The sequence below is a fragment of the Gopherus evgoodei genome, chromosome 2, assembly GCF_007399415.2.
Source record: "Gopherus evgoodei ecotype Sinaloan lineage chromosome 2, rGopEvg1_v1.p, whole genome shotgun sequence".
NCBI lineage: Eukaryota > Metazoa > Chordata > Testudines > Testudinidae > Gopherus > Gopherus evgoodei.
In genome coordinates, this window is record NC_044323.1 from 85,657,408 (window position 1) to 85,671,842 (window position 14,435).

Consider the following 14,435-nt stretch of genomic DNA (forward strand, 5'->3'; position numbering starts at 1 on the left):
GCCATGTCCATCCAGAGAACTTTAAAGTGGATTTCTGGCTCTATTAAACTCAGCTGTTGAGCCTACTTGTCCCCAGAGGAGTATGGGTTCCTGCCACTAGAGCTCAAGCTACAACCATGGCATCCCTTCTATGTGCCTCTTACAGGCATATGTAGAGCAGTCATGCGGAATTCTGTACAAATCTTTGCCACGCATCCTGCCTTGGTGCAGGACTTGATGGCAAGTGCCTCCTTTGGCACAGTGATTCTCCTTATGACCCTTCTATCCTCATCCTCGCACCCTCCTCCAGCTTATGTACTGCTTGTCAATCACCCTAAGCCGAAGTCAGTAGGGACCGTCACTCAAAGAGGAGGTTACATACTGTAACTAGGCTCTTCGAGATGTGTGGTCTCTGTATTCCATATCTCATACTCCTCTGGATCTGTCAGATTCATGATGGAGAAAGATCTGGAGACATGGTCACTCTGTCCCACGCTTTATCGCCTTGCGGAGGCATGAGATGAATCGGCGCATGCTCAGACTCAGTGGACACTGCTTTCAAATTCTCTGATTCTGGGAGCATAATGTGCACGTATAACTCTCAGCGGAGTACAGATAGGGACCACACATCTCAAAGAACCTTCAGTTACAGGTAGGTAACTTCATCTGGACATTGGTTCAAGCTGTTCTGTAACTTCTTTTGAAGGCTTGGGTTGTGAAAGGGTCTAGGACCTGGTTCAGCCTCTCACACAGCTGATGTTTCCTTACCAGTTGCCTTCAAATCCAGTTGCCTTCAAATCCTACTGTGGCATTTAGTTTTTGGGTTTTTTGTTTCTTTTCTTTCCTGTTTGAAGAACAAGGGTTTCGAGATCTCTGCTTCAAAGATATATATATATATATATATACACACCCTTCTGTAGGCCTTTCTAGATGAATATAATTAAAAATCAGGCCACAAGAAGTGCATGGTTTGTAGATTATGCAGTTTCCAGTTTCACTGTTTAGTGTATAAATCAGTTCCCTTCTTACAGAAGAATGTAGCAGGAAAGCAGAGGCAAAAAATGCTAGGGAAATGAGCATTCAAACTCTTTCCATTCTGATTGGTGGAGCTTAAGGCCTGTCAGTGACCAATATCACAGTTCATTACTACAGACTGGAAAAGCTCATTGTAGAGCTACAATTTTTAGGAAGGATACTAATGTTCTTTTTCTCTAAGCCAGCTGGTGGGAGTCTTAGAACAAGAGTCCACAGTCTCCGCCCAACAGTTTACAGTTGCCTGTCTGCTCTCTTCTGTTCCTTTGATTCCTTCCGGTATTAGAGCAATGCTACAGCCCTTGCCTTTAACAAGGAAGTGGGTGCTTGGTGACTGGGAGATGGTCAATCATGGGGGAAGAGCAGGGGAGGGAAGTTGTTGAAGTTCTTTTTGCTCTTTTGTCTGAAACATGTACTTGGAGATGGGAACTGCCCTTTAAAGAAAAAAAGGGAAACTCTAGATAATTGAGGTGTAAAGCTGGGAAACTCTCATTTCTGTACCTAATGCAAGTCCTGCCAAGCATCCTTGTAATTACTTTCTTTTACGTGCCCTCTTGTACTTTGCATATAGAAGATGTGTGGGATGTTTGATCTTCAAAACTCTACAACATTTCACTTGGTCAGAAGCTTAATTATTTCATGCTTGTTGAAATCTCTCTTCTGGTGTGCAACTAGTAAATATTCATTAGAGTGGTTAGAACATTCTAATGACAGTTTTTTAGTTATTTCCCAAGAAAGAGAAGCTTGAATTCAAAAAGGTAAAATCATATTGTTGGTCTTTATTTACTATGTCGTCAATGTTTCTGTATGACTACAAAATAATGATGCAATAGATGTTGAGTAAGTGTCCAGAAGTTTCTGAATAACTATTTAAACGTGAAATTATTGTTTGTAACCTATGTGACAGACCCAGGCCAGTGGGATGCAGGAGTCTGGTAGAGGGCAAATATACTGGTCACTGGCTGAGTAGTTTTCTGTTCCCTGAGTGACCAGAGCAGGGTCTGCACTAGAGTAGTCAGGAACTTGCTAGAACCAATTAAGGCAGACAGGCTGATTAGAACACCTGCAGCCAATCAAGGCAGGCTAAGCAGGGCACCTGGGTTTTAAAAGGAGCTCTCTCCAGTCAGATGGGGAGGAGCCAGAGGAGAGGAAGTGTGTGTGAGGAGCTGGGAGCAAGAGACACAAGGAGCTGAGACTGAGAGGGTATGCTGCTGGAGTACTAAGGAGTATAAGTGTTATCAGCCATCAGGAGGAAGGTCCTGTGGTGAGGATAAAGAAGGTGTTTGGAGGAGGCCTTGGGGAAGTAGCCCAGGGAGGTGTAGCTTTCACACAGCTGTTACAAGAGGCACTATAGACAGCTGCAAATCCATAGGGCCCTGGGCTGGAACCTGGAGTAGAGGGCGGGCCCAGGTTCCCCCCCCACCCCACCCCCAAACCTCCCAACTTCTGATCAGGCACAGGAGGAGTTGATCCAGACTGTGGGGGAGATCACTGAGGTGAGCAAATCTGACAATAAGTGCAGGACCCACCAAGGCAGAGGAGGAACTTTTGTCACACCTAATAAACTTTTCTACAATTTCTGTCTCTGCAGAGGTTGAGATGTTCCTTACTTCCAGGAGGAAGAAACTGTTTCTGAATGACAGTACGTCATTCATGTTTACACCGAATATTTTAAATGCAAAAGTCTCTTAAATACACTACACATAATTGTCTTTAATCCTCGGAGATATTGCTGTGTTGATGTTTGAATGCCTTGGATTTTAAATTTCAGGAATTTTAGACATCTCTTGGGGCCAAAACTCTTCATTCTATTCTATTCTATTCTATTTTTTTTTTTTTTTTCCAGAATGCACACCAGGAATTTTCAAAGATGAAACAATCAAACAATGAATCTAATTTAAGAGAAGAAGTTCTGAAGAATTTAGCTGTAGCAAATGACAACTTTGTGGAACTTGTAGCCAATTTAAAAGAAGGCACAAAGGTATAGTAACCTTAGGGAGACAGACAGAGTACATTGCAGTGTACATGCAAAACTATATGTAAGCAACAGCAAAATTTCCAGTTGTGTCAGATGCACTCTTTTCTTTGGCTTACTGTTTTTACTCTTTTTTTTCTCTAAAATATGTATCTGTATAACTCTGAATTGCTGCAGTTTTAAAACTTTTGTCATGTTTGTATAAAGACTTAGGGCTCTCCCTTACACACACTCACTCACTCTTGTGCCAGAATAACAAAAGATGTGAATTACACCTTTTTAGTTAGATTTAGTTAATTCAGTGCAAGACTCTGTAGATCAGCCCTAGTATTTGAGGCATTTTTCCTCTCCATCTACAGTGATAACAGGTCACTTCATAAAACTTGTGTTTGTATGCATTACTGTTTGTGCGGTCTGGAGAGAGATCAGGAAGGCCATACTCAATTTGTCTTTATTTTTGTTGACTTTTGATACTGGAAAGTTGTCTCTGGACAATTTGTTTTGCTTGTTTATCAGTAAGAGATTAACATTAACCCTATAGTAGAGACTGCTAGTGTTTATGTAATAGTCTCATTTTAAATTTTATTAAACTAGTATCTCCTGTTTAAATATTCTGATCTCCGTTTGATCTGAAACAAATTTGTCTTCCATTTATAATATATTTGCAGTTGCCCAGACTAGTTGATTGATCTAGTGCAGTGGTTCTCAATGTGTGGCCCAATTAGCATACAGCTGTGACCCAGCTGTGTGCTAAAGGCTGCAGGGCCTGTGTGGCTGGGGTCCAGGCTGCCCTGCTGGAACAGCGGGGTCTGGGGCCCCTAGCTGCCATGCTCTACCTGGCACAGCTGGGTCCGCTCCTGTCCCCACTCTGTGGAGGGGTCTCGGGGTGGGCACTGGGCGTAGGGGTCTTGAGGCTGGGGGATGCAGTGGTTCTCAAGTAGTTTTGAGAACCACTGATCTAGTGCTTTTCCAACGAAGAGCAAATGTATTCAGTGGTGTGTTTTTACTGGAATCAGAAGTTTTGAGCCATGAAATGTCTCTTCATAACTGAGCCAATTTATAAAAACATGTATAATGTAAAGAGTTAAACATTAAGTTGTTTTTTAAGTGGAGCGTGAATTATGCTTATGTGGATCTTAAGACTATATTCATTGCAATATGTTCACTTTTTTTTTGATAGTTTTAAATGAATGACAGAAATCTTGCTGAAATTCCAAACAAATGGCAGTGACATCGTTTTTGCCCGTAAGACTGAAAGAGATGAACTTCTAAAGTAAGAATCTAGTATTTGTTTAAGCGCTAACGAAAGTAATATTATTTAGTCATAAGTACAATGGTTGTGCTTATGTGGTACTAAACTGAGAGGAGAAGATGGCTCTTGGATAAAGTACAGCTTCTAAGAATAATTTGTTCCTTTCTAACACATTAAATTATTTGAAAGGATTATCAAAACAGTGGTAAAGTGAGCAGTTGAACAAATTATTAAACTTCCAGAAATCTCTTCACAAGATGCCTTTATCATTTTATCCTAGCTAGTGTCTGCATAATTTAGCGTTATCATGCTAGTATCTACCCCTTTAAAAATTTTTCAGATAAATACCATTTAAAGTGAAGATCATTGCCTCAGAACTCATTATTTGTCAGAAATTACAGTTGTCCTAATACTTTGGATGTCCTCTGACAGATATTTGGAGTTCACTTGTACTAAACAATTTTCCTCAATGTATCCTGTAGTAGGGAATTCTCAAGTGGTACTTGGTAAAATGAAGAAGTATTTCCTATAATCTATTTCATACTCTAGTTTTGTATAGATTTTTTTTTTACCATCCTCATTATCAGTGTCTGTGCACATTCCAGTAGCACATTAAGCATGGACTACCTTTCTGTCATATCTTTGTGCTCTCATCCTCTCCCCATGTCTTGTTTAATGTTTTTTAATATGCATGTTGCTATGTATTTATGTCAGAGAAGGCAAAGTCAAAGAAATGCCCCTTCTGCTTGGGGTAAAAGGTGATGAGGGAGCTCCTGCCACGGTCTTGGACCAGCCCCTGAGAACTTCCTCTTGTTGCCTTTTAACTTCGTGGCCTTTGTTCTATGATAACTCAGTTGTACTTCTCTGTACTAGTCACTTGATGCACTGCTTTTCCATATACTCTAAAACGAAGTCTGTTCATTTTCAGAATGCTGCTGCTTCCACAACTCCTCTGTTGCCTTTAGTGTTTTTCCTCACCTTTCTCTGGATCTTTTTATTTCTGCTATACTTCTGAAGGAAGTATTCAAGCTGAATGCTTCAGGTCATAAGGTCATCGTCATCTGGCATCAGGAAATCATCTGCCCTTGTGTGCCCAGTAACATAAACCTAATGCTGCCCATTCAGTCTACTTCATTGTGGTGATCTAACATAAGGCTAAGATTTTGTCATGGATATTTTTTATTGAAAGTCATGGGCAGGATGCAGGCTGTAAACAAATGTACACACAGTAATGCAGTTTTTTACTACACCAATACAGAAGCTTTTTAATTGCCCATAAACCTTATATAACTTTGACTACTGACAAGATTAATTGTTAGTGTAAAATGATCATTTACTAACAGTTAGAGCGTTCCACATTCTGAAACAGCTTGTTGTATTGTGCCAGGTTGTCATCTCGCAAGTTATCTTTGTAAGACAAAAATGATCTTTGGCAGTCCACACTGTTATCGGGCATTAGCAAACTAATCAGATCTATTATGGTCAGACTGGAAAGCGATCTTAAGTTGTACCAAAATTTTACAATGTCAGGGCACTTCATTCAGAAACTGCACTGCTGTAGCTGCAAAACTCTGCTTTTGCCAACTCTTCTTCAAACATGGGAATAGACCTTGCATCACTAATGTATGTGTATCAAGAAGTTTGGGATGATGGGGATCAAACGCATCAGCAGGCTAAAAAAAGCTGGCAGCTGGTTGACAAACTCTCAGAACCAGCATGAGGCTTCCTAGCTAAAAGATTGTCAGTTGTGTCACTGAAGGACTTTGACCAACTGACAAGATCAGCCAAGTCATTTGCTGCCTTACAGGATCTGATTTCTGTTTTTTCATAAGCAGTGAGAGTTGCCATTATTCTTGGTGCAAACAGTTCTAATGCCTGCGATATCTGCTTTTATTTCCATGATTTACTGAGTGGCCACATCTTCAGCAGATGAATTACAGCTTCACTCCCACTCCTCAAAAAAAATCCACATAATCCTGCAGGTGGCTGATACGAAAATGGACAGCTTCAAACCAACTGTTCTACCATATGGTTACTGGTGAAGGTGGAATTACAGGCACTTCCTTTTGCTGGAACGATTGACTGAACTATGTTTTGTGGGCAGGGCAAGCAGTAAATGCACTTTTTACAGCAATGACAATTTCATTTACTTTTCGAAATGTTTTTCTCCAAGTTTTACCCATTAAGTTGAGAAGAAGTGCTGTGTATGTTACGTGCACTGTATTTAGAAAAAGTGCTTTGAGACTCTGCTCCCAGGTTTTCTTCATATATGCAGCATTGTCAGTGACAAAAGCAGTGACTTTTAAAAAAAAATTCCGTATTTCTGAAGTGTTTCCACCACTGCGTGACTCCGTTTTGAAGTTAAGTCTTCAAACATACACACGCTGTTTACAAAGACTTCAATTCCAAACTATCTTCCCCTTGTTGGCTTGAAGTGTCTGCAAAAGACAAACAGGGATATTCACTATGTAGCACCCTGCAGCATCAGTAGTTTCACCTGCTAGGAGACCAATTCCAAAACACTGATTCAGCAGTTCTTTCAGCTCATTTACATGTCTTTCAAAAAGCTTTGGCAAGTATGTTTTTTGGAGATGATCCAAGGTAGGTATAATGCTGATGTTATTCATGGAGCTTTCCAGATAGCTTTTCTTAGCAGAGTAGTCTAAGACATGTAGTAGAACGTTAGCAGTGCAGAAAGCCTCTGTAAACATCTGTCCTATGATGCATCTGTTCTTCGGTCTTTACAGTAAACAGGTCATTCACCATTTTGTGTAGTTTAGCTTCTTGCCCAGACCCGATTCAAGGCCTTGTGCCCTACCTTTTATGCAAAGTACTTTCTGTATGTTTGTCACAGCTTGCGTTTCGTGTGTAATCTACAGGAGCGTTACATGCTGTACAAAACATCAGTCCGCCACTTTCATGATTTTCCATTTGAGTATTTTACTATTTCTCTGCTTAGCAGTTGTTTGCCATTTTGCTCCTCAGTGTACTTTGGGATTGCCATTTTTTCTCTCGCGCAACTAAAGCTCCCACATATGCTCTTCATGATTGACTGCTCAGTTACAAAAACCTTATTGGCTAAGCAACAACCAGGGCCAGCATTAGGCTGGTGGATCCAGGCAGAAACTAAGGTGTGCCCCCTGGTTCTGAATGAATGGAATTTTGAGGCAGTTGTAGAGGTCTCATAAAAATCACGGAATCCGTGGCTGATTATTAGCTTTAATCTTATGCCTTTCAGTGAATAAGCCAGCATTGTCAAGTGCTTGAGACCTGAGTACCAGAGTGAACTGTGGTTTGATCTTGTGTGACAGTTATGTTGTCATTTAGATTAGTCAAGCACAGTACAACAGTGGCAATAGCACAGCTTTTCAGCCTTCACATGTAGGGTGACAGTATCATGCTGCAACAGTAATATGTACATGGATAAGGTTAGTACAATAATATGCTTCTTGAGGGTCACCACTGGCCCTTTTCTTGCTTAAGAAGAAAGCTTATCAAAGCTACATATGTTCTGTCTTTCTAACCAGATCATCTTATTCACCAAAGCATTGGTGAAGGCTGCTTGTTACTGAAATTAGTTGGAGAATGTTGCTTTAATCAGTACACATGCCCTATTGACACTTAATCCCCAAATCCTATCCTATCCTTTTTTTTAGAAGTGCTTTATATGGAAATTGTGCTTGTAAAGTAAATCTTAACATTTAATAGAGTTGTTCGCCTTCCTGCCACATCAGGCCAGCAAAGAGGAACCTAAAGTTTCTCCACTGTGGTATATTTGAGGTGAAGATTCCCAAATTCATTTTTAAGCCTGACAGTCTCTCTCTCTCAGTGTATGGGGTTAAAGCTATAAAATTAGTGCAAACAAAATATTACCATCATTCTGTCAGTAGTTGGTTAGTGTCACTAGCACTGTTACTGCTTGTACTAAGAGTTGATCACCACCAGAAAGTTGCTGTAGGACAGAGTAAGATGACCAGACTCTTCAGGATATTTGTAGTACATCTCTACTAAAAACTCTTCTGCATTATGCAAAATCTAAAATCCTAGTAAAATATTAGTCAGTATAACATCCCCCAGGTAGTTCTTGTTTGGCACTGGAACCTTTGGAGCTGTAATATGACAGGTTTTTTTTTCATTTTCATGTTAATTAAGGTATAGGAGGAACATTAAAATGGATTTGACTTCTAGCATTGTGGTAAGAGCTTTGTATTTTGAAAGGCTAGTTTTTAGTCTTTAAATGGTTGTTAAGCTGGCTAAAATACCATAAGTGTGGTGTGGGTAGGATTTTTTTTTTTAAGTTAAGCCCTGAGCTTTATGCTTAAGAGTAGATATCCTAGTTAGTTGTTGGATCTCGCCCCTAAAAATCCCTTCGCCTAAGATGTTGCAGTCTGTTTGAAACTTTTGGGATGTGGTATTTAATAAATAGTAGTTCCACTGTCTGCAGCAAATTGAGTTTGGCTATTCATATAACCTTTCTTATAAAAACCCACCAAGACAGTATTGATCTCTTGTTCATAAGAGATCTCTCATTCCCTTAACTGCAATGACAATTTTCTTTCTCGCTTAACCAGCCAGACCAATAGTTGTCCAGTTTTGTCTCCCTCTTCTGAGTTGACCTTCATATTTGTCATAGTATGAAACTCAAGTTTATTATTAGTGAGATTGGAGAGAATGATACATTTTTATCTTTGTTAGTTTTCTATTTCAAAATGGCATGTATAAATTTCTAGCTGTGACACTTTTTGATTTTATCTAATTTATCATACTTTTATGTGAAATAGACTTCCTTTAAATGTTAAATGGTTTCCAAAGAGTCTCAGTAGAATTGGCCAAATCTCAAATATTTAATTTTATCCCAACATCTTTGAATATGCTACATTTCTCAGAATGTCTGACTTAAATCTCCAAACTTCTGGCTTGGAATTCCTATGGAACTTTAATATAAGAAAAGGGTGGTAGTTTGGTGTTACTTTTAGTATCTTATATTATCTGAACTCTCTATGTATCTTGTAAGATGCTTGCTTAATAAAGTTTAATTAAAGAAATAGAGATCGCATGCTGAAGAATGTGAGAACAAGTGTTCTGAGAGCTTCAGGTTTCTGGCAGTTTGCATATTCAAATATTTTCCCGCTGCTCTCCCAGTGCTCTAAAAAAAACCACCTCCAGGAGGGGTGTAGCTACCAGTGCTGGTGCACTGTCTACACTGGCACTTTACAGCACTGAAACTTGCTATGCTCAGGGGGGTGTTTTTTCACACCTCTGAGTGAGAAAGTTGCAACGCTGTAAATTGCCAGTGTAGACAAGCCCTTAGACTGTTCATTTTAATCCAGAAGATCATATCGACTAGAGTATCTGAGACTAACTTTTCCATCCTCCCCTGAAACATGGACGGTCTTGCTCTAAAGTAAATAAAAATGTATGTAATGTGAAATGATTTGTGCTCTGTATGTGAAACAGTCACTTTGCAGAGTAAAGATTTTTGTATCGGTATGTCCTAGTCTAGCGGTACGTTTTGTAACCTAAGAGTATGTCTACACTAGTAGAGAGATTCTCACTAGCTTGGCTTGAACTAGTGTGTTTAAAAATAGCAGTTTGGACTTTGTGGACTAGCTGCCCAAGCTTGGACAGAGGATGGTGGGGAGTGGTGGTGTCTGAGCTTGAGTGGCTAGCCAGAGCCTTAACCGCTGCTGTAACATCCACACTGCTGTTTTTAATGTGATAGTTCAAGCCTGTCTGCCTGGACTAGGAGATATGCTGTAGACACACCTTTCAGAGACGCTCAAAGTTGCTGAAACGTTCCTGATTTTTCTAGGAGTATGTTTGTTTTTTCCTAAAGCTTGGCTCACTTAATAAGCTATATTCTGGGTGGGTTTGGAGCCCAAATAGGAAATAGCTGTGCAAAATGTTTAAAGGGATTAGCTGGAGGAAGGAATGAGCAAGATGAGATCATTCTCCAGTCAAAAGTGGGTCCAATATTAAGTGTTACACTTTAAAATAAGATGGGCACTGCCAGATCCTGACTTGTCTTGCTTCAGGTTGTTAGTGAACAGAAATATAAAATTAGTCTAAAATCTAAACCATACTTTCACTCTTTTTATAGAGACTTACAACAAAGCATTGCTAGAGAACCCAGTGCTCCCTCTATTCCTTCACAGCCTGCATACCAAACTGCAGCAGCTGGAGGAAGTAAACCTGCTGCATCAACTACTCCAACTCCCGCACCCAGAACCATGGTGGTAAGTAAAGGCTTGTGTTATATACAAGTTGATAACATGAGCCATGCTTTGTAACAGTATTAGATTATAATAACTTTTAGCAGTCTCTTTAATGTATTGGAGTGCAGTAGAACCTTAAAGATACAAACACCAGCGTTACAGACTGCCCGGTCAACTGGAGGGATGGGGACATGCTGTTTTTACACACACCCCTTTGCAGGCCCGGAGCGGATCAAGCTGGCAAACTCATTCCAGGCCTGAGTAGGGAGCTCAGCTGCTGTTGAAACCTGGCCTGGAGCGTCAGCTGCTGGATCTGGAGCCTGAACTCCACAAATTATGAACATTTCAGAGTTACTGACAACCTCCATTCTTGAGGTGTCTGTAACTCCAGAGGTTCTACTGTATTATATTTTAACATCTATTGCCAAATCAAGGGGGGGGTGGGAAAGCATTCAGGAAATGTCACAGTAGTTGCAATTAATAAGGTTTATAGTAACTTTGTTTCCATTTTATCATCTTGCATTTGTCTCAAACTTTCTGAAAGTTTGAATTAAGCAATTATACAGCAACATAATGTATAACATTGTGTAAAGCCAAAAAAAACTTCTAGAATTGAACCTGGTGCTTTCCTTGAAAAACTTGGTCTAATTGACTCTTTATTTCCTTTTTAGTCTAGTAAACCACAACCACCAGCACGTCCTCCACCACCAGTGATTTCTACAGCAAGTGCTCCTGTATCGACAGCCACTGGAGCTACTGCTTCTCCAGCTCCTCTACCTGGTTCATCTGCGGCTAGCACTGCACCATCACAGGCACAGGGACCACCGTACCCAACCTATCCAGGATACCCAGGGTAAACTATAAGAATGTTTAAGTAGTTCATAGATAATCATTTTTTGGTGCTGTAATAGATTATTTTGTTAAATATGAATTGAATTAAATAAGCTGCTTTTAGTGGACACTGGGTTTTTGTCTTCTGTTAAGATCTGACGTTTCTTTGATTTGTCATGTCTGCAGTTCAGATACATGTTAATTCTTAAACTGTGGTCTGTGGACTGCTATGGGGGTCCTTGCTTAACTGACTAGTCACAAAGTGCTGGCTTTCCTTGCTTCTAGTTCTTGCATCATATTAAAGTCAGCTAAAACGTATAATGATTGCTAGAGCAATGTCATATAGTTGCAAATGTGAGGACCCATGATGGTCACGATACTGCTTAGACATGATTAGTGCAGTTTTTCAGGGAAGGATGGGTAGGCAGGAGGGAAGAGTTTGAGATGCTCTTGTAAAAGGCTTTGTCTTTAGTTGGTTATATGAAGAAGCATTATAAATAGAATTTTACAGACCTCCCATCTGTTTGCAATATTGGCTTCTTGTTCTATAAGTAGTATTGGTATTCACTTTATATCTTATGTCCCTTCCCTCTTTGAGACTAGTAGCTAGACTGTGGGAACCCTCCCAAATACCCTACTTGGTTTGAGTAGCTTATAAAAGTAACTTATAGCCTTCAATCTGTCTTGCTGATGTAAGAGCTATGTACGTATGTACCTACCATTGTAGTGAGTTTTATATTGCGACATGCTGAGGGAAGATTCATGAAGTAGAAATCAGCTCTTCATTTAGCTCTTGCACGTAGGGCATTTTGTCTAAGAACTAAAGAATTGGTATTGCCACTCTCTTAGTGACAGCAACAACCAACACTCTGAAAATCCCAAATTTTAATTTTAAAGAGCCTATTTTAATTTTGCAATTGTACTTAGCTTTTTCAGATTCTATCTTGGCTTCTTGGTTGACATGGGGTCTGCCTATAGGGTGCAGCACTAGCAGTTCTGGGTGAACTGATGAAGAATCTTTGTGATCCTGCTTATTAAAGACGGCATGTGGCATCTCTAAGGGTGGGGACTGAATCTTGTTGGGGAGAACTGTGAAGACTCTAGCAAGGGCAGGAGGGAGCTTTCGATAGCTTGATCTGGCACTCTGCAAAGCTGCCAGGAAAGCAAAGGGAAGGAGTCGCCATCATCTGAGAACCCCTAACTCTTCCTGTGGTCACCGCCAGCAGTACATATATGACCTCTTGTCTCCCTTTCCTCTGGTACCTGCTGCTGTGTATGTCCTGTATATCCTCTAACTGCCTCAGACACACATGTGAAAGGAAGAATAGAGAATTAAGTAGCAACTAGAATCGACACTGAGAGGAAGAGGCTAGTAAGGGAATCCTATACAAACATCTGGATGACCTCACGAGATGAGACTTCATTCCCGGCTGCCTACGAGCATACCCAGAATTGGGAGTCAGCTGCAGCTCCTGCTAATGCCTGCTTATCTCCCTGTGGACTTTTCCCACTCCTGCCTCTCTTCCACCTTGTAGCCTAGAGCGAATGGGATATCTCCCTTTCTGAAGCAGTCGCTTTTCCTAGTAGTCCCCTTTTGTTGTTGCAGTGAGTACTGCCCCTGATTGAACACAGTGTTATCCAGGCAAACCTTGTCTTAACCAGTGAGTTGGAACGGTCTGAGAATACTAAGTAAATACAATTATATTCAATATTGTTTTTAAGAAGAGGGGAAAATAGGTGTAGAACAGGGTCATGGTCTTTCTAGTTATGAAAAGCTGCTGGTTTTTTCCTTTAGCTGAATTTCACTTCAAGGTATTGTGTTGCATATAATACCTGCTTCCTAAAAGTTATGTGCAGTAGTAAATGCTGTAACGGGGGAAACAAGTTGAAACTGTCTCCTGTGGGTTTCTTGCCTTTTTAGCTTTCTCTCTAATGCTGCATCCTATTGCTGCCTCAGTATTTAACTTGTAATTTTTGCAATTAATGGATACTGTTTTCCACAGGTATTGCCAGATGCCAATGCCAATGGGCTACAATCCTTACACCTATGGCCAGTATAATCTGCCATATGCACCACAAATGTATCAAAATCCTGGACAAGCACCATACCCAGGACCTCAACAACCTGGATACCCTTACCCTCAACAGCCTTATTACCCACAGCAATAACATGTCTGCAAAGAAGTTCTGCTTGTTAAAAATGAGAGAAACTTGCAATAAGCATACTAAAACTTTAGCTCCAATTAATGTATCATACTCTACTGAATGCAGTCTATAGCTCCTGTCTGTTAAATACTCAAAGCTGTATTCCAGTTTCTGACTGCACTAAACTTCTTGAGAGATTTGCTGCTGCTGCAGTCCAAACACTAGGCATGATGTGATCAGAATTAAATTACAGCATAATTCAACTGTATGAAAACTGTAACTGCACTTAAACTAAACCAAAATGTTTCTTTACAAAATCTTCATTTCAGTAGTAATGGGATATTTGAACAGTGCGTGCACTGGGTGTGATATATTTTACAGAACTACATAGGGTTTCCTTCTATATTCTGTTGGTTTGTATCTCTTTTTGTTTTTGAGTTTAGTTACTATTTTGTCTAATCAAGGCCTTGTAAATCATATAAGTAAATAAAAATAAATGATGTAAGAATAGTTTAAATTTTTTTTAAACATTTGCTATTCTCTTACCATAAAAAAAATGTTTTGTGTGACTTATTGTGGATTTATCCTTTGACTTAGACTCATAGACTCTAGGACTGGAAGGGACCTCAAGAGGTCATCGAGTCCAGTCCCCTGCCCTCATGGGACTTCTGCTGGTTTACGAAGCAGAAGCAGCTGTTCCATAGTTAAGATTGCAACTGAGTTTCCATTTATTTCACCTGCAAATCTGCAAACCAAGGAACAACCAGCTCAGCATTGATTGGACTAAGTCTGGTAGAATTTATCTACCAAATTTGAAGTGAAATTGGCTAGGGATTTGAATTAGGACACACTAAAAGTAATTGTTCAGTTCAAAAAGTGTTTAAAAGTTTTTGCCACTTCATGGCCGCTTCCACTTCCCTCCTGCCACCGTTTCCTCCTCCCCCAAACCTCCAGAAAGTTGGGAGAACTGGCTGCTCACTGAATTCACCAATTCAAGGTTAGGGGC

General features: G+C 40.1%; 1 protein-coding gene across 1 annotated transcript in view; it reads left to right on the forward strand.

Annotated features, from left to right (window-relative positions):
* Window positions 1-13,946, forward strand: part of PDCD6IP (programmed cell death 6 interacting protein) — a 54,542-nt gene extending 40,596 nt beyond the window's left edge. The window contains 5 exon segments of the mRNA XM_030551262.1: window positions 2,858-2,997; window positions 4,167-4,259; window positions 10,339-10,474; window positions 11,125-11,306; window positions 13,288-13,946. Of these exon segments, the coding sequence (XP_030407122.1) occupies window positions 2,858-2,997; window positions 4,167-4,259; window positions 10,339-10,474; window positions 11,125-11,306; window positions 13,288-13,453 (717 nt within the window). The 3' untranslated portion in view covers window positions 13,454-13,946.
* Window positions 13,947-14,435: the final 489 nt, after the last annotated feature.